General features: G+C 35.8%; 2 protein-coding genes and 2 long non-coding RNA genes across 4 annotated transcripts; 1 reads left to right on the forward strand and 3 right to left on the reverse strand.

Moving 5' to 3' along the window:
- Positions 1–3,737: 3,737 nt before the first annotated feature.
- LOC129427045 (uncharacterized) lies at positions 3,738–16,213 on the reverse strand. The gene is made up of 7 exons (XR_012373090.1): positions 14,711–16,213; positions 14,093–14,221; positions 6,174–6,242; positions 5,708–5,861; positions 5,152–5,226; positions 4,424–4,887; positions 3,738–4,263 (listed from the first exon to the last, which is right to left on the reverse strand). It is a non-coding gene; the product is annotated as an uncharacterized lncRNA (long non-coding RNA).
- LOC129427385 (uncharacterized) lies at positions 6,703–8,570 on the reverse strand. Its single transcript, XM_055183822.2, has 4 exons — positions 8,392–8,570; positions 8,008–8,124; positions 7,665–7,872; positions 6,703–7,552 (listed from the first exon to the last, which is right to left on the reverse strand). Exons 1-4 carry the CDS (start codon positions 8,568–8,570, stop codon positions 7,082–7,084), a joined length of 975 nt encoding a protein of 324 aa, XP_055039797.2. The 3' UTR covers positions 6,703–7,081.
- Positions 8,698–12,745, forward strand: LOC129427798 (uncharacterized). Its single transcript, XM_055184555.2, has 4 exons — positions 8,698–8,878; positions 9,533–9,679; positions 9,821–10,033; positions 12,132–12,745. The coding sequence occupies exons 1-4, from the start codon at positions 8,698–8,700 to the stop codon at positions 12,443–12,445; spliced, it is 855 nt and encodes a 284-aa protein (XP_055040530.2). The 3' UTR covers positions 12,446–12,745.
- Positions 16,214–16,482: 269 nt separating the features above from the next.
- On the reverse strand, positions 16,483–21,006 carry LOC129427692 (uncharacterized). The gene is made up of 5 exons (XR_008638705.2): positions 20,657–21,006; positions 20,373–20,456; positions 18,657–18,737; positions 17,782–17,839; positions 16,483–17,660 (listed from the first exon to the last, which is right to left on the reverse strand). It is a non-coding gene; the product is annotated as an uncharacterized lncRNA (long non-coding RNA).
- Positions 21,007–27,374: the final 6,368 nt, after the last annotated feature.

The raw sequence follows: 27,374 nt of genomic DNA on the forward strand, positions 1-27,374 counted from the left end.
AAAATGAAACTTTTATGTTTATCAGCTTACCCCCAAGCCATCCAAGAGGTAGGTGACTTTATTTCTTCAGTAGAACACAAATGTAGATTTTTAACTCCAACAGTTTCAGTCTGTCAGTTGTATAAGTGGATGGTAACAAAATCCGAAAGAGAAAAAAAACATGCACAGACAAATCTAAATAAAACCCTGCGACACGACACATCCATGTCCTAAGACACAGGTTTGTGCGAGAAACTGAACAGTATTTATTAGGGATGTCCAGATCCGATCACATGATCGGAAATCGGCCCCAATCAAGTGGTTTCAGACTCGATCGGAATCGGACGTTACCTCCCGATCAGGACTCGGATAGATATGCAGGGTTTAAAATCCATTAAGGTCTCGCTCTGCTCTGCGCCAGTGTACGCGTAGTGAACTGATGAGAAGAGAATAGGCTTGTTCGACTTCATGCAGCGCCGCAACAACCGGTAGCCGGATGATGTCTAAGTTCCGCGAGAGCGATTTAAAAGCAAACTCCGTATGATTTCGCGGATCACTCTCGCGGTAGTTTGACGTCACCCGGCTGTCGATTGTTGCGGCGTCGCATGAAGTCGAACAAGCCTATTGACGTGCTTTCAAATTCATTCATAGGCTTCACACTCGTGCGTGCAAGGAACCCACGACAAAACCAGGTTTTTACCGCTCATTTAAACGACGCGTTGATCTTTTTTGTCATCATGTGCTCAGACGCAGCTCCGCGTCTCACTCAGAACCTCAAGAACGGGCATTCACGCAGGATACTGTAGAGATGAGAGATAGAGAGAAGGTAAGAATGGTGCCCACGTCGAGAAAACTTAATAGAAGTCTAGAAACAAAGTATTAAAGTATGTCTAGCCATGACACTCATCTCATTACAATATGTTAACTTGATAACTGGATACAACTGATTGTATAGTTTAATAAAATAATGTATTTTGATTATACAGATTAATTACGACCTAACTATAGGTATAACTGCTGACCAGCTTAGGGAATCTCTATGGCTAATTTATAAGATATATTGCTGAATCAGTATGTTGTTTTTCTTGTTAATTGAGTCTGGGTAGCCTATCTTATGCCTAGAATTAGTCAAGGAGGTTGATTCTTATAACTTCTTTCAAAGTTTGATCAATAGTGCATAATGACATGTGCAACAAATGCATATAGGGTGTCAGACTCATAGATTTGCATAATTTAAAGTTCAGGTTTTAAAGTTTGGGGCAACATGTGGCACAGCTTCAAAACTGAAACTTATAAAATCCTATCAGAGGTCCAAAATGTCATTGAAACACACCAGTGGCTTTGCTGTCATCAGGATTAAACATTTTACCCCTCGAACCCTCCCTCCCAACAGAGCATCCCCACAAAACAAATCCCAATTTAACCCCTGTACATATACTAAATATATTCTCATTATTTTTTAACACATCTGTAGTTATGCGCTGGCACAGAGTTAGACTCTTTTGACTCCACACAGAAACAGCAATGCGTGCGGCATGACATAAGGAACATCCTGGTTCTGTTTTTCGCTCTTATTTATTCTTTTTTTATGTATTATAGAAGTATCGGATCGGGACTCGGTATCGGCAGATACTCAAAATCAAATGACTCTGACTCGAGGGCAAAAAAACCTGATCGGGACATCCCTAGTATGTATATAATTTTTTTATCTCTAATATAACACTGTCCCCAGAGAAACGGGAGCCCTTTGTAGTGTTTATACGCCCTCACGTGCACCTGAAACAGTAGGTAGCAGTAAGCACCTAACAAGTGGTTTTGCAACCCGCTATTAAACAATAGATGAAAAAGAAGGTGATGAGTGAAAGCTCGTGTTTCATTTTAAGATGAACAATCACTATAAACACGCCCATTGGCTACCTATATATTATAATTAGCTGTTTTAAATTTCAAATGTTCAATGCCTTCTTGACCCGAGCCCAACCCGAACATAATTTCTTAATGTCTATTCGAACACGGCGCGTTGGGTACTGCCGGGTGGGCTCGGTTCGAGTATCCATCTTTTAATACCAACTGTATGCCAAAGACTTTGTAAAAAGAACAAATGTGTCATTTTAAATATTTTTATATTAAAAATTTATTTGGTTTTGCAGATGCTCTTAAGGATAACACCCTGATGTCCAAGGTCAATCAGCAAGAAGCTGAGAAGGCACTGTCAAAATGGTTCACTGGGGCAAGGGACAGAGGAGGACAGAGAGCATCAAGAATGCAGAAAAGGATGCCTGTTTGAGAAAGGTTATAACTACAGTTGCTGATTTGAACTGTCATAGTTCTTTTATTTTCTTAAAGGAAAACCTTTTTCAATATTTTACCATGTTCTTCCCTCAACTTAGATGAATTAATACATAGGCTACCTCTATTTTCTCAATGCGTGCACTTAAAGGTGGGATGCACAATTTCTGAAAAAAAAAAGTTTTGGAAAAGGGAGTCGGGCTGACTACCAAAACACACTTGTAGCCAATCAGCAGCATGTCTACTAACTGACATTGTTTCCTGCGTTGCGTATTTGTGGGGCGGGTCTATCAAAAGAAGGTCCAGATTCTATTAGGGTAAGGGTCTGTTTGTTTAGATGATTTCAAATGTAAACATTGGCTTTCATGTACCCTGCCTTTATTTGTTGTGAAGTGTGGCGTGAATATGTTAGCATTTAGCCTAGCACCATTCATTTATTAAGATCCAAACAGGGAAGAATTTAAAAGCCACCAAACACTTCCATGTTTTCTAGGGGTGCACGATTCACAAAATTTCACGATTCGATTCGGATTTTTTGGCTCAAGATTCGATTCAAAAACGATTTTCGATTTAAAAAAACGATTCACAGTATGTAAACGTAGTCAACTTTTTCCTATGTGACTGATTGAAGTAGATATACAATTTTAAAGAAAAGAAACACAACAAGTTAAATGTAGTTTGATGTTACTTTATGTCTTTATGCAAAAATAAAAACTGTTATGAAGCAATTAGATGACCCCTTTTATCAAACTCTGTTAAATACAATAATATAGTACATTAATGATAGACAGTGCAGGTCTATAGATTATAAATGTGACTGGTGTAATAATGGTTATTGGGGCGGTTTCCCAGACCAGGATTAGCTTAATCCAGAGACTAGGCCTTAGTTTAATTAGGAAATATAACTAGTTTTAACAAACATGCCTTACTATAAACATTACCTGTGTGCATTTTGAGGTAAAACAAAGGGCACTGATGTATTTTAAGATATGTCAGTGCAAGTTGTTTTCAGTTTGGAGAGCTCTTAAAAGTGTTTAAGTCTAGGACTAGTCTAATCCCTGTCCGGGAAACTGCCCCTTTATTTCTATTAGATAGAGCAGAAGCAGGAAAAGTGCTTTTCTTTCTATTTCTCTCTTGCCGATTAAAAAAAGCTAAATCCACTCATTATTTCAGATTGAAAAGTCTACACTCTTAAAAAAATGGTTCTATATCGAACCAGAAATGGTTCTATCACCCGCTTCATATATGGAACCCCCAAATGGTTCAATATAGAACCACTTTAATGGGTTCCTTAAAAAGAACCCCAAATGGTTCTTTGAATCAAAGTTAGATGGTTCTATTTAGAACCATTAAAGGTTCTTTATTATTATGAGTAATTTATTATTGATAAGAAATTATAACCGATCTAGAAAATTATAAAAGTTTACTATTTATTAATTGTATTATACAGAAATATAAATCTATAAAAATTACTTAAAATCACATCTCTTTATTCTGTATTAGACAGCAAAACTTTAGTTTACATTTAAAATGTCTCATTACATTCAACCATTTAGTTATTTAATTATTTCCATTAAGCATTTTCACTTTTTAATAAACATACATACGTTTATATATAAATAATATATATAAATAAATTGCATCTCTGTATTAAACAGCTAAACTCTTAATTACACTATACATTAAAAATTTTGTTCAAGTTATTTCCCTTACGCATAGATACTGTACAGTATATGCAGTACTAATTTTTAGTAACTTTTACATGTGTCTGAAATGATGAAAAGAAATCACGGTAACACTTTACAATAAGGTTCATTAGTTAACATTAGTTAGCTACATTAGTTAACATGAACTAATAATGAACTGCACTTATACAGCCTTTATTAATCTTTGTTAATGTTAATTTCAACAATTACTTTATTAAAATCTTGTTAACATTAGGTAATGCACTCTGAACTAACATGAACAAGCAATTAAAGCTTAAATTTTTATTAACTAACATTAACAAAGATGAATAAATACTGTAACAAATGTATTGCTTATGGTTTGTTCACATACATTAACTAATGTTAACTAATGAACCTTATTGTAAAGTGTTACCGAAATCACAATGCATTTAAAGAAAATTCATGATAAATCTATTAAATAGAATGACAATTTACACAAGTTGATTGTACATTTGTTTTGTACAGGTATTAAAACTTAAGCATATATTTTATAAATTAAAGTCACTGTGTGCTTAATGGCAAAAGGGTATTGAACATTGAGGAGAAAAAAAAGAAGCGAGGGCAAGAAGCGAGATTTTTAGATTCCCTTTCTCATTCCCCACTTTAGTTTTAAATAATTTAAATAAAGTTTCTATTTCTATATTTTACTTATCTCTGGTTTGTCTGGTCATTGGGGTGCTTTGGGACCTCCTCGAGGTGGAACTAGGAGGAGCATGCTCCGCGACAGGGGCGGTCCGCTTCTCCGACCTGTGACACAGTCATTCCACAGCCTGTGATGTCAATGTCTTCCACATATTAAGTTCACATTGTCCATTATAAAGTTGATACATTCAGATTTGAGAAGATCAGGAGAGCCGTTGAACACTATGGTTGGTGTGGGACCTTTGGGTTCCTGTAAAACAAACATTTCACCTTTTAAGTGCTTTTTACCAATTAACAGAAGCCATCAAATAGACTTAAAATTATCCCATAATAACACAAATAAAGTATGACAACTAGGCAAGCGACACTCAACGAACCAACAAGACTCATAATAATTGATGTGGAGCTGTATGCTATTTAAGGGTAAACAGAGTAATATTTTTATATTTGCATTGAATGTTACTTTAAATAAAGTGCCTCAAATGCTAACTAAATTACAGAAGACTATACCTACACTATTTACACAGTCAAGGAAGCTGGGATTTTCTTGAAATAATGCTTGCAATAACAGCAGCATTCCTCACCAGACCTACAAAGATACAAATTATTGTACATTAGGTACAGATATCAATTACAGGGACATTTTACTCAAAAAAGAAAACTCATTCACTCACTCGTTATTTCAAACATTCACAGCTTTCTTTCTTCAGCAGAACACTAACACAAAAAAGATTTTGAAGAATGTCTGTAACCGAACAACTCTGCTAGCAATTTAATGGACACAAAACCAATGCAGGTCAATGGGCACCATTGTTGTTCGATTACCATACTTTTTCAAAATTTCTTCTGTTGTGTTCTGCTGAAGAAAGTGACGACAATTTTCATTTGTGGGTAAACTTTAACTCTTTCTCAGCCAGCGTCTCTTAATTAACAAGTTTACTCTTCAATGGCAAGGAAAAAGTTTACACTAACATTATTTTCATATTTTCACTTATACAATTTATAGGTGCTAGAACCTTTACATTGACTATGCAAATAAGGCTACTTTACACTGGACAAAGAACAAGCACCTTCTGTGGTTTCCTCTCCAATGAGATTGGCGTAGAGATGTTTTTTACTTCCTTCTTTTGCACTCCTGATGATGTTTGGGGCCATTTTATTAAGAGATGTTTCCGTGTTCTTCACCAAGTCTGTTCCAAACCACATTGTCATTCCATGCAGCATCTTAAAACACAAAATCTTTATATATCCACTTTCAGACAAACAAGTTCCTTAAAGTCTACATTAACTTGAAGTTGAAATTGACTAGTGATGTAGTATTTTTCAAAACACAATGTTCAATAAAAAAAATAGTGTGAAATATACAGAATTTAAATTAAATCCTCAAACACTTTACAGTCTTTAATGCTAAATTCTAAATGAAATACATACAGTAAGGATTATCATTAAAGCTACAAAACAGATTTCTTTTATTTTGCTCTTTGAAGAACATTAGTGACAGAAGTCAGGTTTACAAGGGCCTTTTAAGCACCTTACCGTTTTGCATCAATGGGGTTTATATTTTAAAGCCAGTGACGTGTCTGACCATTTATTAACCATGGTTATCTGTGAGGATAAAAAGCATATAAATTACACTTCACAAACCGGTAACACTTTATAATAACTGCACACTATGAAGCATTAGTTAAGCATTACTAAATAGTCAATTCTTCATTTATTAAACATTAATAGACATTAGTAAGTAGTTTATAAATGCTTTATTCTTGATTAATAAGCATATATTTAATGTGTTTAATAATTGTCTTTTCATGCTTTATTAATGATTAATTCATCATTTCTAAAATAAGTTTTACATTATTTACAAACCAGTTATTAAGGAGTTTTCAGTGGTTCATAAGATCATTTAGGAAGTGTAAGTAAATAATTAATAAACTATTTAAACATTCATTTATACCTCTTATTTAATTATACATATAGTAATAAGTTAGTCAGTGTGTTAATAAATGCTTAATTAACACATATTCCTACTGTAATTCATGATTAATTCAGGTAGTTATAAAACGTTTAGAAGTGGTCAGTTAACTATTTTTGTGAGCTCATCTAAAGTGAGGACTATTTATGCTTTGTAAAGCTTTTATAAAGGAGATTTAAAGGCTTAGTTATCTTTTAAACAGAAAAAGGAAACAATCACAACACAGAGTAATACACAACATAGAAATATTTATTTCAAGATGCAAAACTTAAACTGTACAATTGTACACTTCATATAAAATGAAAAATAAACCTCTGCAATATCATAAAAAGCAAAAAGCTACAAAATGAACAACAAAGAAAGTAAATATAAAAAAGCAACAAAATAACGGAGAAACAAATATTTGACAATTACGTTTTATATAAATTCTTATATAAAGTACTCTTATGCTTGTTACAGTGACTAAATAATGCTACTTGTACATTCTTGAAATGTCATGAATCAGTCTGCCAAATGCACCATCATAGTGTTTCTTTGCCAGCCATTCATTCCACTCTATCACTGCAAGGTGGTCAGAAAGCAAACTCTCAGTACGATTTCCCCTAAGCCTCCAGATCTGCTCCTTGTAAGATCTCCAGGCCCTCTCAATATGTTGGGTATGGGCACCAGTGTGGGGATCTACATACCACCTGCTGTGGTTGACAGTGTGATGGTTGTACCCTAGTGCAGGGAGGATGTTATAGGCACGCCACTCGTCACTCAGAATTGAAGACCCAGGCCTTACATGATGCACAATCAAAGGGACTAGATCATTTCGAGATCTTCTCTCCAGAAGACGTAGAATAGGTTTTCTGGATTTTTTCTGCTGATGATGTCTCACACCTAACATACCAAAGACCCACTTCTTTCTTTTCCACCCACCAGCCATTCTTCCTCTACCATACTAATAGAGAAAAACACAACAAACACAGAGGTAAACAGATACATTATAATAACATAATAACTTTGGGACCTATATTTCACATTTATTTAAAGTTGCTATTGCTATAACATACCTTTCTTTTGTGCCTAAAATGGCTTTCGTCGATCACAACAAACTCCCTTCTTCCACCAATCAGCTGACCTGTACGCCTTCGCATCCTTTCAACTGCTGTGACACAGACTTCCCTTATTTTCTTTGCCATTTTACTAAGAGTTGCCGAACTGCCTGCAATGCTGTCATCCATCATGTCTATCTGCCGTAACCGCAGACCCTGAGAAAACCTGTAAAAACAAATAGAACATGTTATGGTTATGAATGCCTTTATGTAAAATAATTGACACATGCATTATTTTATGCAAATTACAAAGAGAACAGTGACAATGTGAGTTAATTATATATTACAGTTGTATTCCTACCTGTACAGGAATTGCATCCACCTATTGAAGGAGACCTTTGATCCACTGAATATTGATTTGTGCCTGACCGAAATTTGTTTTGCCCTTCCCTCATGTGCTCCTGCTTGTCGACAAATCCTATTGTAAAAAAAATCTTTCAGTGTGATGCACATTTTATATATGCATGTATGTATACAGTGTGTACACACACACACACACACACACACACACACACACACACACACACACACACACACACACACACACGCGCACACACACACAAAAAACTATATGTATGTATGTACGTATGTACGTATGTATGTATGTATGTATGTATGTATGTGTATAGCGTGTGTGTGTGTGTGTGTGCGTGCGTGTGTGTGCGTTCGTGCGTGTGTGTCTTACCAAGCATATTGGTCTCTACTGTTCGTCCTTTTCTTCATTTTCATGTCCCGATGACAAATTCTGCATTTAATTTTTGTTTTTAGAAGTTTCCTTTTCTGAAGCCAATTAATCATCTTCAGGGATTTCTTTGTAGAGCTGTGCTCATTAATAAGCTTCTTTAGCCGGCTTAATCTGCTCATTTTTATTTAATTTAATTTTTTATTTAACAATTGCCTTCGATCCCAGTGATATAGTTATAGCTAGTTTGTGATCAAATAGGAGGGAGAAATCGCGCTCCCGCTGTCAAACGTAATCAATGTGGGACAAATGAAAACTCGCGCTCTCGAACGTCATCAACAGGGGACAAGGAAAGTGCATGTGCAGCAGCAGTTTGTTTATGACATGGAGAACTCCGAAAAAAGTAGAAAATGCGTGCGGACCCGGGCCAAACGGAACGCCAGCGTGGAGATGGATGCATTGGATGAGACTTCCGTCGGTGGCACTAGTGGTAAGTATGTTACTCTGTTTACTTGCACACATAATTAATGATGGATAGCAAGCTAATCGAAGTACTCATGCCAGCGAGACGCGCGGGGGGGGGGGGGGGATTGGTTGCTGCGATGCATTCTAGGCAGAAGCCTGGATGTCAGTAGATGATTTTTTAAAAGCGTAACTAAACCCTAAACCAACTTTTTTTAGTTAATAATCTGTACGAATGGGGCTTTATTAGTGCTGTTCATTGATTTTTTGACATTTGGATATAAAGTGTTTTAATACTACAATATATGGTGTAAAAACGTCTGAGTGCTGCCCTCTTCAGGTTAAACGGTGGCTACTGCAGTTGAATTTTCCTGTTGGAGGGTGGGTCCAAAAAATGATTCGTGACGTAGGCAGGTTCAAGATCAACACGCACTTGTTACGATCTCACCACACACTTAGTTCGTCCCCTCTATCTCCTTGGGATCTGCCCACTTTTCTTGCATTTTTCAAATATTGCCTGTGGGTGGAGTCGGGCTCTGACCAGGGGTTTAGTTACGCTTTAAAGACATTTTTTGACTCTCTTTGTGTAATGTTCAGGGATGTGACGAGAGTTTGATAGACAACAAGAAGGTTAACAGAACTTTCACAGTTCATTCAATAATGTATAGTTACTTTTAAATAGGTGTACCCACGGCCCCCACTGCACATCTGGCATACAAAAGAAAATCTCATGAGCGGGATATGTGTAAACTGAAAATATATTGGCAAAAAGACAAGATTGATGAGCTGACCAAGGAGAGAGACTATCTAAAAGAGCATCTGGCCTCAGGTAAGGCTCACAACACACAATATGTATTTAAATAATAGTAAAATTGAGTTTGTGTTATTATTTGAGTCAAGCTTTGTGTTCTTACGTACCACGTGATGCAAGCTGTCAGACTTATGTACATATTTGTGTCAATTTTAACAGCTCTTAAAAGAGGGGACACCATTTCAAAGAATACAATTCCCCTGTCTTCAGATTCCTGTCGTGACAGCTCAGAATCTTCCTCTGATTCTATGTCTGACTCCTCTATATCCTCATCAGAGGGGGACAGGAAGAAGAAAAGGGTGAAAAGAAAGGGGAAAGGGAAAAAGTATGGGAAGAAGTCGAAGAAAATGGAAACAAAGACACGTCAGAGAGGTTAGAATGATATTTTTACCCTTTCCACTTGTTTCTCTTGGTTCTTCCTGCATGATGTCACCGTGTGTGTGTGTCTCATAGAAAATGCATCTGGGATTACATCAGCTTATATACTTATTTAGTGTTTAGTTAAATCCTTGTAAAAAATTTAAAACAAAATGACAGGGTAACTTATGCTGCCTTCACATGCTCTTGGAGCTATTGTAAATACAACTTTTCTAGGTAAGAAAATGCACATCATGAACGCCCAACCATTTCGAAAGCTGAATGCGATGAGTTCGTAATCACGACTTTAGAAGTGGGAATTGTCAAATTTTTGATAGCACTTGAAGGCAGCATAAATTTAATTCAATTTTATTTATATAGCGCTTTTCACAATTGTTTATTTGTTTTAAAGCAGCTTTACATTAATATGCAGGAGAAAACACAGAAAAATTTATGGACAACATAAGCAGCAGAATACAGAGGCTAATTTTAAACCCAACCCATCCTCACCCCTTGACCATTCGTCAATATGTGACGGGGAGGGTATACCTTTCGCGTCATTTTTTGACGAACTGGGGACTTCAATACTATTACGTCCGTTGCATTCTCTTTCCTATTTTCTTACCATTTTCGCGTCGGTTTAGGGTTAGATTTACATAATGACATCCCTACCCAAACCTAACTTTAACCCCAACGCCAGGTGACAACTGTCATACCTAACTCTAACCCCAACGCCAGGTGACAACTGTTTAATTTCGCGTACACTGTTTAATTTAGCGTAATCTAACCCTAAACCGACGCAAAAATGGTAAGAAAATAGGAAAGAGAATGCAACGGACCTAATAGTATTGAAGTCCCCAGTTCGTCAAAAAATGACGAATGGTCAAGTGTCGTCAAATATTAACGACATGGGGTGAGGATGTGTTGCATTAAACCATACTAGTGAGCATAGTAATAATGTATAGAGAGGGTGCTAAGTTAAAGGAATAGTCTACTCATTTTCAATGTTGAGGTATGTTATTGCCTTGGCTGGGAATTGTTGGTGCATCCCTCTGTCATCTGTGTGCGTGCACGTGTGCGCTGGAGCGCGCTGCGGCGCTTCGGTGGCGTTTGGCTTGGCCCCATTCATTCAATGGTGCCATTAGGAGATAAAGTTGGAAGTGACCAAACACATCAGGGTTTTTCCTATTTGAGACGAGTGGTTGTACGGGCAAGTTTGGTGGTACAGAATAAAACGTAGCGCTTTTCTGGGCAGATTTAGAGGAGGAACTATATTTTGTGGCGTGATAGCACTTTTGGGAGTACTTCGACTCGCCTGAAAAGTCCGCTCCCCTTCTCACTCTCATAATGGGAGAGGGAGGGTGTTACTGCGCCGAGTCGAAGTACTCCCATAAGTGCTATTACGCCATACAATATAGTTCCTCTTTTAAATCCGCTGAGAAAAGCGCTACGTTTTATTTTGTACCACCAAACTTGCTCGTATAACTACTCGTCTTAAATAGGAAAAACGTTGATGTGTTTGGTCACTTCTAACTTTATCTCTAAATGGTACCATTGAATGAATGGGGCTGGGCTGGATGCTGTCGAAGCGTCGCAGCGCGCTCCAGCGCCCACGCGCACGCACACAAATGATAGAGGGATGCATCAACAATTCCCAGTCAAGGTAACCACATATTTCAACATTGAAAATGAGTAGACTGTTCCTTTAAGCCAATGTCAGCTGACTCTCCAAATGAGATACATTTATTGCATTAAATCATAACTAAATAAGCTACCAATTACTAGACTTTACAACTACAGCAGCTTCTGCCTTTGATTAGCTAAAGTACTATGTAAACAAACCAACAAATCAGATTATATCAAATAAAAAACAAAAAAAGTACACAACTGTATGATAAATAACTGAAGTCCATATGTGACTTATTTAATGGCTTCATTTAACATTGGAATGCTCTAATTATCTGGGTGAAACTGAAGTGGTCGGCTCTCTTTATTCTGAAGTTTGTGGAATGTGTCATACTATAGATAGAAACAATGTGCAGTGTGTGTTAAAGGGTGTGCGAAAATAATAAAACCAAATACTAACACTAATTCTATTTTTTCTGAATTACAGCTCAAACACCAAAGCAGGTTGTGGCCCGATATGAAAGAGTTCTTCGACACTTCAGCAGAGGAGGGACCATGTTGGCTGCATTCAAGCAGGTTGGGGTGGACCGGAACACCATCGTAGTCAATGCACCGATTGCTGAATTGTACATCGCTGCTCCCTCCAAATTTAAGGAACTCCTTAAAACCCACAGCAGTGAGGTTAAACTCAGTATTTTTGCCACACAATGTGCTGCTGTGATTCATGAGGATCCAGCTATAGAAGATACTATCAAAGCCTTTAAGGCTTCCGGTAAGCTGCTGCCTCTAAAAGGAAAGTGAACTGATCTAGGATCTGTATTCAAGTTTTCACAAAAAGTTGTGTAATGGACTGAAACACGTCCACAATCTGCACTGCTGTTTTGAAGTGTTTGAAACGTTCTGTAATGTTAATACTGAGGTAGTTTTTACACGGTAAAATATTTTATTATAATATTTATTTTATTTGTTGTATTTTATATGGTATATTTTTTATTTTTTATGTTGCATTAGCACTCCTGTAGCACTTTAAAAAAACATTTTATACCATATTGCAGAGGCTTATGTTTACTGGAGGTGTACAAGGATTTTTATTTTTTGTGATATTGAAAAGATTATTTTTCATTTTATATTAAGTGTACAATTGTACAATTTTTGCATCTGGAAATAAATATTTCTATGTTGTGTATTACTCTTTGTTGTGATTGTTTTCTTTTTCTGTATAAAAGTTAACTGAGCCTTTAAATCTAGTTTATAAAACCTTTACAAAGCATAAATAGTGCTCACTTTAGATGAGCTCACAAAAATAGTTAACTGACCACTTCTAAATGTTTTATAACTACCTGAATTAACCATGAATTACAGTAGGAATATGTGTTAATGAAGCATTTATTAACACACTGACTAACTTAGTACTATATGTATAAATAATAAAATGTATAAATGAATGTTTAAATAGTTTATTAATTATTTACTTACACTTCCTAAATGATCTTATGAACCACTGAAAACTCCTTAATAACTGGTTTGTAAATAATGTAAAACTTATTTTAGAAATGATGAATTAATCATTAATAAAGCATGAAAAGACAATTATTAAACACATTAAATATATGCATTATAAATCAAGAATAAAGCATTTATAAACTACTTACTAATGTCTATTAATGTTTAATAAATGATGAATTGACTATTTAGTAATGCTTAACTAATGCTTTACTAATGCTTCATAGTGTGCAGTTATTATAAAGTGTTACCCACAAACGAAATACACATAAAAACCTGAACACGTTTGGTTTTTTAAAACATTTGAATGTCAAATGTAAGTGTCTTAACAGCTACCATCACATTAATTAATTGTGTGCAATGTGCATCACAGAAAACATGCATGTCTAGACTTGTTGCAGATACGAACGCTGCACAGCAATCGTGCATTTATAATACAGACCAGCAGAAAGTTCTTAACTGTGGCCAGCAGTTTCCACTTTCCTTCAAGGTTTAGCTCCAACCCTGATAAAACACTCGTGAACAAGCGAAAAATACTCACGGAATATGTCTGAAACTGCGACAAACATTTACATATAATTTCCCTTCCACCCGGTTCTTTTGACCACGCGCTTCATTGAAATAACACCCCTGTCTCGAATTTCGTCTCCTTACAACACAGCTGTCTTACAGTGCTTTCCAATTTAATTTAAAATGACAAAGAAATAAAACAGGACTGTAACGTAAACCCGGAACAAAATGTATTTAACAGAGCTTTTATAACTGACGGTCGAAGAAGCCCGTCAGTGCTTTAACGTTACCAGCAGTATTTTTTAACTGAGGTAAATATTATAAATGTTGCTTCTAGTATCACTATTTAGCACAAGACCTACTCTAACAAAATAAATATTAACTAATTATACTAAATATTTCAGTAATATCGTTTCAAAAATGTAGAAAGTTTACCTCAGGGTACAAACAAGCAGAAATGCCGGTCCGGAGTCCGAACTCCTCAGTTTGAAAAAATAACTGTCACGCCTCGAGGCTCATCTTCGCGTATGGTGGTGGTCTGGTCTGCCTCTCATCATCACCGCTCTGGTTTAATAAACAGAGGAATATAAACACACACACATACATAAATAACATGTTTAATATAATAAAGCTTGACGGTGAAAGATTTTATACCCTAAAATTGCCAAATTTCCCTCAGACATCACACGTAATTGAATTAAACACTATTGGGCGGTTTTCTCGGACAGGACTTATCACTGACTAAAATACTGACATCTGTTAACATATGAGTGCTATTGTTTTGTCTCAAAATGCACGCCAGTATTGTATTTTATAAGGTTTGTTTGTAAAAATGTCCCAATTATAATTAAGACGGAGTCCTAAACCCTGTCCGGTATTATCTGAACTGAAATAGCTCCACTTTAACTCGGACACATAACATAACACACACTTTAAGTCGGTCACATAACATAACACACCTTTATATAACTTATATGTTTACAAAAACGTCGAGTATTTGCGTCTTTGCCAATTAATATAGTCTAAAATTAACATTTATTTACAAACACTTACCTGACGTGAACTTGAGGAAACGGCTGATGACTTGTGTTGTTGTGGGAAACAGTGAGTGATTCCGGCTGTTACATGCGGAATGATCTCAGATGAAATGACCTGTGATTCAGATCCTTCCAAGTTAAGTTAAGACATTTTAAATTAAAAACTCACGCACATACTGTACATACAAACGCACGCGCGCGCACACGGGTACACACACGGGCATATTTAGAAGTTTTATTTAAGATTGTTATGATATTGGGACTATTTCTTCACCCGGTCCTTCAGCTCTGAAGTTCAAATTCGCATGCAGTCCGGTTATAACAAATGTAAAAGATATGAAACATCACTCAACAGCAATATCAATTAAGTGCAATCCTAAAATATGATTTAAAACATAACCCTTTCATTGTTAAGTATGAGAAATTAAAATGAATTAAATCGCATGTTTAAACGCCACAGAGATATCAGAGCCAGCAGTCTGATGGGCTTGCCGAGGAGAGGCTGCGCTGGGCGGGGTGTGAGCGCTTAAGTGTCTGTGATTTTCTGGAGCTCATATGGAGCTCATCTACGTCCGAAAGTGTCCGAGCACATTTTTAAATAGACGCTATCTTTATTAACCGACCGCATATTTAAACTTTAAGCACATACATTCACGCATGAACAACTCTTACAATTACATTTTGTGACCAAATAACAGTAATATTATGAGCATTTTGTTGTCAGGAAACATAGCTGTCATAAGTCCACATATTTCCCTGATTTGTCTTAATTAGTTCCGTCAACACTAGCCATTCTGAATGTTGACTGGATTTGAAAATAACCATTCATTTAATATTTTAAACACAGATCTTCTCAACTAGCTCAAACAAAAAAAATTGGTTTAACTTATATATTTTTGCCCGTCCAACATTTCATTAGTTGGATTTTTTACAGTGTACAATAAATATTAGTAGCCTATTTGTTGACTCTCTCTTTATTTGACCACAACCATTGACACAAAAAGGTTTGTGAATGAGTTGTATAGGTTTGTAAATGAGTTGTGTAGGTCTGCAATTATTGTGTAATCTTTAGTTTACACTTCAGTCACAAAACGTGAATTATAGAACCATTTTAATAAAAATGGTTCTTTGCCCTCCAAGGGTTCTATATGGAACCCGTTTTTTGGTAAAAGGTTCTATTGGCCAAGTATAGAACCCCACGGTTCTATATAGAACCTCAAGGAACCTTTTTTTTTAGAGTGTACTTGCTGTTAGTGACAGGGGACTTTACATTACAGCTTTGCGTTTTGTAAATCTTGAGTCAGCTTGAGCTTTGCTCGTTCAGTGCAGTAGATTTTGGAAAAGATATGGTTTATTAATAATAATAGAAAAGAGCCAGCTGTTATCGCTATAGAAACTGTCGGCACGCTGAAACTGCACGCGAGATTTAGCGCGGTAGCGCTCACGGCCATTCTCCGATTGACTCAGGTTTTACACACAATATTAATCAGACTTGGGACCCGAAGTAATTTAACTATGACTGACCGGGACCCGACTGACCATTTCAAATACAAACCCGGAACCATACAGGCCGCGGGTGCTCCGTGAAGTCCTCTAATGGTAAAACTCTGCTCAAGTTCAGAAACATGAAGGATACAATTTGACACGAGTTCGTTCACGTTTCATCCCAATTCATTGAGAAACAGAGAGCACGTGAACGCACACCGAACTCCTCATGTTGCACACAAAATGTCATTATTAGAGTGTCATCATCACAGAAAAACATAAAAGACTAAATTTGATGCCAGATATACTTGGGCACTTGTTAATATCCCAGGTGAAAAAGAAATATATTTAAATAGTATTTTTTGGGACATACTTAATATATTTAAATGCTACTATACTAAATGCATATTAAATGTATTATATTGAACCCACTTCAAATATATTAAATGCATTTCCAGATATATTTAAAGTCAATTTTAATCTATTTGCATTATATTTAATATATTGAAATTGTGTTAAATTGGAACAACTTCAAATATATTTAGTGCAATTTAAGTGTACTTCTTTAAAATTCATTTGAAATGCACTTCCCATACACTTAAAAATACAGTTAGAATACATTTAAAGCTTAATTTAACTGTGCTTTAAGAACACTTTAATAGTACTTCAGCATATTAGAAATATACTAGCATTACATTAATAGAAATGTATTAGCATTACACTACTATTTTATTATAAAGCTGTTTTTAATATTTAAAATGTTATATTAAAATCATTAAATATTAAGGCACATACAAAGATTTTGAATACAGAACAATTTAATATACTTCATATTGTGTTGTGTACATTACAAAAATATCTAAAGTAAATTAATCAAGCACAGAGACATACATAATCTATTGTCCAAACAGAAACAATATAAAACAAATAGCAGAGAAATGCAATTACAGAGCTTCTTCTATCAAATTGTACAGCATTAACATTAAATGTATTAATGAAAAGTACACTATGAATATGCAATCACTAAATAGGCATAACTAATGATTATATAATAATCATAATGTAATTCTCTGCTTAAAAAGTTACTGAAAAAAAATGTTTAAGTGCAATTTAAATGCACAATGTTTGAAAAACACTTTGGAAAAGGGAATGGGGCGACTACCAAAACACACTTGGAGCTAACCAGCAGTAAGGGGCGTGTCTACTAACTGACATCCTTGCCGGGGTTGCGTATGTGTGTGGTGGGTCTATCAAAAGAAGGTCCAGATTCTATTGGGGTAGAGGCATATTTGTTTAGGTAATTTCAAATGTTAACATTAGCTTTCAAAAATTGTGCACTCCGCTTTTAACCAACTTAAGATAAACCTATAAAAAGCTGAACCAAAACACAAAACAGTTTAGATGTCACATGTTTAAGTGGAGGGTCACTTCTTCTTGCAATTCAGACACCTTAGTAATTGAAGACTGCTTTATCACACGGTCTGTGAAAACGAAACAGAATATACCAATTAACCAATAATGAATGAACATTTGGCAATCCATGTTTAAAATAAATTGGCATAGATATGCATGTATGGAAGTTTTGTTAACTTTTCAGTTTACCTTTTAAAGCTTTGACTGTGTCCTCATCAACCGTGTCAGTTTTATCTGTCACAGCACTCTACAAGTGGGAATGAAGATAGGATTAGAACAGGCTCGCCTGAAAAGTCCTCTCCCCTTCTCCCTCTCATAATGGGAGAGGGAGGGTGTTACTGCGCCGAATCGAAGTACTCCCAAAAGTGCTATTACGCCACAAAACACAGTTCCTCCTCCAAATCCGCCCAGAAAAGCGCTACCTTTCATCCCGCACCATCAAACTTGCTCGTACAACTACCCGTCCCAAACAGGAAAAACGTTGATGTGCCCGGTCACCTCCAACTTTATCTCTGATTGGCACCATTGAATGAATGGGGCCAAGCCAAATGCCATCGAAGTGTCGCAGCGCGCTCCAGCGCTTACGTGCACGCACTAAGATGATAGAGGGATGTATCAACAATTCTTAGTTAAGGTAATAACATGGTTTAATATTAAAAATGAGTAGACTACTCCTTTAAGGAAATCAGAAATGATGCCAAACAGGGCTCCAGACTGCCATCAAATGGTGGCATTTTGCCACCTAAATTTGAGAGTGTGCCACTGAATTTTACATCCAGTCGCACATGTGCAACCAGCAAATTTGACCTTTTTTTGTGATATGACACTGAATTTTAAACAGCACATTGTACTTTCTGAATCTATAATTAAAGTATTTATGAGTGATACAGTGGAAATTAGTAGACATGTGAATATTTGGTTAGCATGTTGATTTACCATGTGTGCCTCTAGTAAAAAAAAGTTAGTCTGGAGCCCTGCCAAATGGTATATGCAAGGATGGTTAGGCCAAGTCCCTTACAGCTTTACAATAAAAAAAATAACTCAAAAGGACAGAAATTAGCCACCTGGAATGGATGTGTTGCAAACGTTTTTCTTCTGAATCACTCCACATTTGTCCTGATTCAAAAATGTCAATAGCAGTTGATCTGAAGAGCTATATCACACGACTCCGAGAGCGATATTGCTTTTATACAACAGTTCGACGGCACACGTTTGAAAAACGAAAACTAGAAAACAACAACGGAGTTATTTTAAAAGCCTCTTTGTTTGAGAACTACTTCTTCCGCCACGGATTTGAGGGCGGCCAGAATGACAGGTAAAACTTTCGGCTGCTTTGAAGCTCATAACAACTCAATGGACGGAAAAGCCGTTACTTTATATTACCGTTTCTTGGTCAAAAAGTGTAGTTTTAAGATTAGTTCAGTCGAGAATGTATATGTATTATATTTAAATCTGCAGTCGATAAGTAAAGATAGCGCCTGTTTGAACGTATGCTTAGTGAGATTCGGTACGAATGAGAACCAAAGCATGAGCGGACGTCAGTGTTCACTCGCCCCGCTGACCACCGCCCTTTCTGTGCTACTTCTCTGACAGAGATACCCTGGCTCAAATGTTGGCCTTGTTTGTTTATGATCGTCAAAATTAGATCAAATCAGCACTATTTGGTGTCATGATCAAACTATTACTTGTTTTTTAATTCATATTTAGTGTCTTTTGTGTTGTTATTGTTTTGGCGCGAGGTAAATAAAACTACTTGTATAACGTTACTATTGCTTTCTCATTTATTCTTAACGTGATACGAGCACTCGATTATTATTATTAAACTTTGTTCTTGTCAGTACTGTATAAAACGTTTTTTTATAAGTGTCAGAGAGATGTTTTTGCATGCCGCTTATAAATAACGTTATACCAGTGGCGATATCTCATAACATGTTTTAATAGTCACGTCACGAAGTAAATGATCAATGTCCACATTTAAAAGCTGCGGTGCTTACCTGCAGTTCCACGGTGTTTTCGCGTTCTGATAAGAATCGCTCCAGAAAAAAAACGAGTGTTTATATTCCTCTTTCCAAGTGTTAATTGTCCACACGATGTGACAAGACATTTCTCCCATTAACTTTAACGTAACATCCAAGAGCGATGATCTTTGAAGGAATAATAACTTCCGATTGGGGATTCACAGACTGATTTATGAGCTAGTAAACTAATGAGACACACGGAGAGTGATTCACACAGCGCGTCTGTGTTTTTCCATTCAGAGATGAGCCGGCTTAGGACCTCCATTCACTAGGTGGCGGAATGATATGAAAGGTGAAGCGGTTACAGTGCCGATATCAGCACAATATCGCATAGCTCTTAGCCAATCAGATTCGAGAACCAGAAAGAACTGTTGTATAATGATTAAAAATTTGTTTTCTTTTTAAGAATTACTTACCCTGAGTACAATATATTTAAGACAATATAATATAATCAAACCCAGCCTCGGCAGTTTTACAATCTCTCATGAAAGTATCCCTTCTTACAATGTCATTTTTGTGTCCATATGTAATTAGAAATACATTTAAAAATAAACAAAAAGACAATAAGGTTGTCAAGATTGAACTGCTATACATTAGCCATTGAACATTACTGGAGTTATAATAACCATATGGTCATATCATGGTATTTTCAGGTAAGACAGCTCAAACATTCATTTTAAACTAACGTTAGCATTGCAAGAGAAACATTAGAAAAACTGAAACGTGAACTTAATCTTATTCAAATAGCAACAACAAACTTACCACCAATAATAAGTATTTCTATGCGTTGTATCTTCATTCGTTCCTGTCTACTTAGCTCTGGTTGGTCATATTTATGTCGCTGTGCTAAAAAAATGAAAGGTTTTAATGATTTCTGAAATGCTTAAGAGAAATGCTTAGTCACACAATAACGATGTTCCAATTACCACACGTGACGCCGACATAACGTTACATAAAGAAGCTGGGTTAAAATAAGGACAACTTTAATGTTTTACTTATTTAATAGTTAACTAAATAAAGAAATGCGAAAATCTGTCATCACTTACCCTCGTGTTGTCTCGTTCATCTCCAAACAAAAAGCGACGTCAGATGCACTAAAACTGCTCACATTTTAAATCGAGTTGTTTTATCTAAGTCCTCTGGTGAAACATGATCGCCGATTAATTAAATAAATACGTTTAATGCAGAGTCGCCATCTAATTTAACAGTTTATACGTTTAATGCAAGCAACCGCATGCACCTCGTGAACTGAACTGAACTGAACAACAACAGCTTTGAAATAGCACCGTGACGTGTTATTATGACAACAACCAATCAGGTTTAGTCACGTGTGTCACGTGTGTTGTTTGAAAATAAACATTAAGCTTGTTTGACTTCATGTGGCGCCGTAAGAACCTTCAACCGGATGACAAATTAAAATACAAATAGTATGTTTATAATACATTTGTATTTCCAACATACTTATTTGAAGTGTATTAAAAATACGTTAAATTTCATTTAAACATACTTTTTAAATGTATACTAGAAGTACACTGGTAATAAATATATACTTAATTACATTTTTAAGAAATATGCTAAACTTAAGAATATTTTTAATGTATTTATATTAAGTGTACTAGAAGTACATTAGTAATAAATATATGCTTTATTACATTTTTTAAGAAATATGCTAAACTTAAGAATACTTTTAATGTATTTATATTAAGTGTACTAGAACTATGCTGGTAATAAATATATGCTGTATTACATTTTTAAGAAATATGCTAAACTTAAGAATATTTTTAGTATATTTATATTAAGTGTACTAGAAGTACATTGGTAATAAATATATGCTTTATTACATTTTAAAGAAATATGCTAAACTTAAGAATACTTTTAATGTATTTATATTAAGTGTACTAGAAGTATGCTGGTAATAAATATATGCATAATTACACTTTTAAGAAATATGCTAAACACAAATGTACTTCTAGTGAAGTTTTAGTATATTTGGATAAAACATACTTTTTTAAAAACATGATTCGTTAATTGTAATAAGCTAACATTAACATATCATTCCGATTGCATAATAAACAATTTTTTCAAAGATTTGCTTAAAATCCTACGTTTGCTAGGAGGCTTGTTCGACTTCATGCGGCGCCGTAAGAACCTTCAGCCGGATGACGTCAAAGTACCGCGAGAGCGACTTAAAGGAGATTCCTCCGTATGAGTTCGCAAATCGCTATCGCGGTACTTTGACGCCATCCGGCTGAAGGCTCCCACGGCGCCGCACGAAGCCGAACAAGCCTCCTAGCAAACGTAGGATTTTAAGCAAATCTTTGAAAAAATTGTTTATTATGCAATCGGAATGATATGTTAATGTTAGCTTATTACAATTAATGAATCATGTTTTAAAAAAAGTATGTTTTATCCAAATATACTAAAACTTCACTAGAAGTACATTTGTGTTTAGCATATTTCTTAAAAGTGTAATTATGCATATATTTATTACCAGCATACTTCTAGTACACTTAATATAAATACATTAAAAGTATTCTTAACTTTAGCATATTTCTTTAAAATGTAATAAAGCATATATTTATTATCAATGTACTTCTAGTACACTTAATATAAATATATTAAAAATATTCTTAAGTTTAGCATATTTCTTAAAAATGTAATACAGCATATATTTATTACCAGCATACTTCTAGTACACTTAATATAAATACATTAAAAGTATTCTTAAGTTTAGCATATTTCTTAAAAATGTAATAAAGCATATATTTATTACTAATGTACTTCTAGTACACTTAATATAAATACATTAAAAATATTCTTAAGTTTAGCATATTTCTTAAAAATGTAATTAAGTATATATTTATTACCAGTGTACTTCTAGTATACTTTACAAAAATTTGTTTAAATCCAATTTAACGTATTTTTAATACACTTCAAATAAGTATGTTGGAAATACAAATGTATTATAAACATACTATTTGTATTTTAAGTATATTTTTAATACATTAAATACTACGTCTTTTTGACCTGGGATAACTGGGCAGCGCGCCCATAAGTAAAGTCAATGTGTGGGAAACACTGTGACAAGAGTGTGCAGGCGTCAGAGTGAATACGACGCAGCGCCATCTATGGGAAAACTGAGATAAACTCATTTCAGGACAATAGTAACACGGCATAAAAAAACAAATTGTGAATCGATTTTTGGGATTCTATGAATCAAATGTGAATCGATTTTGTTGCACACCCCTAATGTTTTCCCTATTCAAAGACTGTTACATGAGTAGTTACACGAGGAAGTATGGTAAAAAATATAACTATATTGCACTTAGTTTGTAGCACTTCGACCTTGGGCACAGTAACATCATCACTCCTGACTACTCCCCCTTTTGCTTAAACTACGGTCAATATAACCAACACGCCTGTACTAATGTAGTAGATTGAGCAGACTCTGCGAAATATCAAGTTAAGTTTAAGTGTACACATTGAGAAAAGAGAGATATGTATTTATTCGGCTAAGTTGAGGAAAGAACATAGTAAAATATTGAAAAACTGTGTTTGTAATTATCTTACTTTCATTTACTTTTAAAGAGCCACACAGATCCAAAATCGAAACTAACCTTTATTGCAGTGTGTCGTGTAGCTGTCCATCAATGTAAACAACATGTAAAGTAGTTGAACCAAAAAGTGCACGATTAATAAAGTTATTGGCTTCTAAAGCAGGGAGTCGACTCTGAATCGCTGAAACGAGTTGTTATAGGGAGTGAGTCTTCTTCCTGATATTATCCACGTCACACGAACTTATCCACGTCACATGAGATAATAATCTCCGCCTACAGCCTTGCCTGCGGGAGAAACGAAAACTATGACCCGCCCACAGCTAGCTAGTGTGTGAGTAGTCTCGCGTAGCCAGACCTTCAATACTGAAGGTCTGGTGTTTTTCGCTGCTTTTTCTGGACAAAGCCCGCCCACGAGCTGTTTGACCGACATGTCAAACAACCAATCACAGTTTGTTTCATCTAGCGTCACGTTTCGGACTCCCCACAATAACGAGCCGGCTGGCAACAAGTCAGTTATTGAAATAACCAGCCGCAACCAAATAGTATCTAAATAAACAACATTACTCACCATAGGACAACGTTGAGCACTTCATCAACAGCCACACCAATGAGACGATCCTGTTAAACGTCTGTTTGAAGCATATCTCTCCACTTTTTAACACATACAAGCAATTCAGGAGAACCAAGCTTTTAAACTCCACTAACTGCCTTAAAGAAAACTCTTGGACCCCTTTTAGAGAGTCGATGCCGCGAACTATGCATATTTTTGAGAATCCAATGTTTAGCTGATCATGATAACTGCTCATTATTATCCACGTGAACACGACTGATTCTCTTCCTCAATGGAACATCAGAGCTTTGTTTTCCAGGGACTGAAACTAATCGCGACACTCGCGTCTCCTGGAAATCCGTTTTTTTCCAACCAATCAAAGACGACTTTAACATTTTCACAGGGTTTCCAGAAAAGTGTACGAAAAACATCAGACGTTCAGCCAACAGTTTGTGGGCGTGACGTGTGAGGCTGAGACTAGTGTGTGAGTGTAAACATCTCACTGTTTCACATGCTGTTTTCAGCTTTTGTTGTTTTCACTACCAAAGGAAACTTTTTCAAGGAGAGATATTCTAAACGTGTCTGGCTGTGAAGAATCAGTGAAATTGAAAATTAATTTTTAACGGAGGGATTTAGACGTTTGGCAATGAAAGATGGTTCAGTACCCACTTTATTTGGAACAACATGCGTCTCCTAACCACAACCTGTAAGTATGATTATAGCTACATACTTGCTTAAATGAGTGTAAAATGTCTATAGTCATTTTTATTGCTTGGATTAATGATGAATGATATCGTTGTTTAAACTCTAACTTATATACTGTCAGAGCCACGATAGCAAGCAGTTTTGCTATGACACGGTTAGTTTAGATAAATGCTTAAATGAGTGTAAAATTGTTAGTTTCAATCGTCGTTTGTATTGTTTGGATTAATGATGAATGATGTTGTGTGTTTAAACTGTTAATTTACTGTCAGAGAGTCACGTTAGCAAACGGCTAACGCATGCTTATTTACGGTTTTGCTATGACCCGGTTAGTTTGGATAAATGCTTAAATGAGTGTAAAATTGTTAGTTTCAATCGTCGTTTGTATTGTTTGGATTAATGATGAATGATGTTGTGTGTTTAAACCAGGGGTGGGGAACCCTGGTCCTGGAGGGACTCTGTCCTGCAGAGTTTACTTCCAACCCTAATTAAACACACCTGAAAAATCTTGAAAGTCTTCAGGATCACTTGGAAATGAAATGCAGGTGTGTTTGATTAGGGTTGGAAGTAAACTCTGCAGGACAGTGGCCTTCCAGGACCCGGGGTTCCCCACTCCTGGTTTAAACTGTTAATTCACTGTCAGAGAGTCACGTTAGCAAACGGCTAATGCATGTTTATTTACGGTTTTGCTATGACCCAGTTAGTTTAGATAAATGCTTAAATGTAAAATGTTAGTTTCAATCGTCGTTTTTATTGCTTGGATTAATGATGAATGATGTGTATTGATGTTGACAATGTCTTCTCAGTAAATCATGTTAGCACGATAGTCAAGGGGCCAATTCTGAAAAGGGCTTCCGTTAAGACTTTTGCGGACATGTTTTGGTACAAGCTGTCACCCTATTTTTTTTTTGTTAGAAGACACCTATAGGTAAGAGATTAGGGTGGTTGTCAAGCTGAATTATTATTTTTTTTTTACTTGTGCAAGCGATTTCAGGACAATTTTTTGGTTTCCAGCTCAACTCGACAATCCAACAATAAATGTTAAAATCTCCACAACCACAAGGCCCATATACATAAAAATGGTATCAAATGAAAGCAAACACTCATGGGATGTCTGCTGAAGTGTTAGAATGAACATTTATTGTACAATGTAAGAGAAAACAGAACTAGAACATGAAAAAACAATCTCCGCCTAAAGAGAACCAGTTTTCAAAGTGAATATCAGCTTGGAAACATAACATAGTATCCCAAAAGTTCTATCTATAAGTACCCCTATCTATGGGAATGAGTCAAGCCAAGTTTAAAGCTTGTAGGGAGAGACAGTGCAATGATGCACAAGTTATAAAACTTTAATGTCAAGCCGAAATGTAGAACTGTAGATGGTGGTCTATGGTGCTATTTGACTTCATTAATGAACCAGGTTGTAACACATACTATATTTAATTGACATATCACTATAGTTAATAATTCTATCCTAACATAACTGCTCTCTCACTTCTTTGGGGTTAGGGGTTAGTAACTAGTTAGTAGTAATACATGGTAATGAAGAGCAGCTCGAACATTAAAAAGTAAAGTTTGATTTAAGTTCAGATTTAAAGACTTTACCGCATGTCTGGATTTTAAACTTTATACATACACACGTGAGGAAGATCTTCATTTATGTCTGGACATTGAGGAAGCATTTATCTTTATCGTTACCTAAAAAGAACAACGGAGGACGCACTGGAGGAGGATATTGGAAGTAAGTAACAGATAATTTATACTATTTATATTTGCTACCATGTAATATGCTCTTGGCTTGTGCAGTTCAGCCTACGCACAGTAAGCATCAGCAGACGGCAGGCTTCGGATTGAAAAAGTTTTGCATTGTTTACAAACGAGGACGCGATCTCACGTAATGGTGGATTTCACTGTTGTATGCTGTACAATGTTAAACACAGTTATTCACTTATATCCTTCATGGCAACTTTCAGTAAGCCTGCACTGCTGTATCTTTTAAGTGTGTGATGTAATATGATTCCATGTTTACATGCTTGTTTACAAACGAGGACCTAATCTCACGTAATGGCGGATTTCACTGTTGCATGCTGTACAGTGTTAAACACAGTTATTCACTTATATCCTTCATGGCAACTTTCAGTAAGGCAGCACTGCTGTATCTTTTAAGTGTGTGCTGTAATATGATTCCATGTTTACATGCTTATTTACAAACGAGTACGCGTGACCTCCCGTAATGGCGGATATCTGTTACATGTTGTACAGTGTTAGACACAGTTATTCACTTTCTTATCCTTCATGGCAACTTTGAGTAATGCTGCACTGTGGGATTTGCTGTAAAATGATTCCATATTGTTTACATGCAAGGCAATTCCATACATTGCGCTTTACACGCGACACCGTTTTTATGAGTGCCACATTACACGGAGACGCGAGCCCGCGCACATGGCCGCCATATGCAATGTGTTTTTAAAGTTCATACGCGCTTACAGAAACACGTTTAAAACAGAAGCTAGACGATAAGGGGATGGGCATCTGAAAACAGCTTTTTATATAACTAATCACTGCAGATGTTTATCTGAGATGTTCTGAATTTAGTTTGTGTACATGATAGTTTATATGAATGTACTATCAGTGATATTTACCCATCAGTTATATATGTAAGGGTATTTCTGTGGACAATTTATGCTAACAGCAGTCCATAACTCTCTTACAGGTCTGCATCCCTCTCATCAGTATAGAAACTATGAAGTGGAAAAACACTTTTTGGACATAAAGTTATATGGTAACATTAGCCACATGACCAGCTCTGTTGTTTATCAGTTTCTTATACAAGTTAAGTTTTTGATTTAAGTTTGTTTCTAAATAAACTGAAAATGTCCTACTGACCTTCATCTCTATTTTTATTATATTGTTAACTTCTTAATAAACCTCAAACAAACATGTATACATTTGTCC

This window comes from Misgurnus anguillicaudatus, chromosome 14 (genome assembly GCF_027580225.2).
Source record: "Misgurnus anguillicaudatus chromosome 14, ASM2758022v2, whole genome shotgun sequence".
In the NCBI taxonomy this organism is placed as follows: Eukaryota; Metazoa; Chordata; class Actinopteri; order Cypriniformes; family Cobitidae; genus Misgurnus; species Misgurnus anguillicaudatus.

What these genes read in the sequence shown, in the direction of transcription:
- LOC129427385 (XM_055183822.2), bottom strand. Translation starts at nt 8,570, where the DNA reads ATGAGCAGATTAAGCCGGCTAAAGAAGCTTATTAATGAGCACAGCTCT. An exon ending in AGTAGAGACCAATATGCTTG is followed by an intron (nt 8,125 to 8,391) that starts GTAAGACACACA and finishes TTTTTACAATAG; the next exon opens with GATTTGTCGACAAGCAGGAG. An exon ending in ATTTTAGGCACAAAAGAAAG is followed by an intron (nt 7,553 to 7,664) that starts GTATGTTATAGC and finishes TTTCTCTATTAG; the next exon opens with TATGGTAGAGGAAGAATGGC.
- LOC129427798 (XM_055184555.2), top strand. Translation starts at nt 8,698, where the DNA reads ATGAAAACTCGCGCTCTCGAACGTCATCAACAGGGGACAAGGAAAGTG. An exon ending in TTCCGTCGGTGGCACTAGTG is followed by an intron (nt 8,879 to 9,532) that starts GTAAGTATGTTA and finishes ACTTTTAAATAG; the next exon opens with GTGTACCCACGGCCCCCACT. An exon ending in AACAAAGACACGTCAGAGAG is followed by an intron (nt 10,034 to 12,131) that starts GTTAGAATGATA and finishes TCTGAATTACAG; the next exon opens with CTCAAACACCAAAGCAGGTT.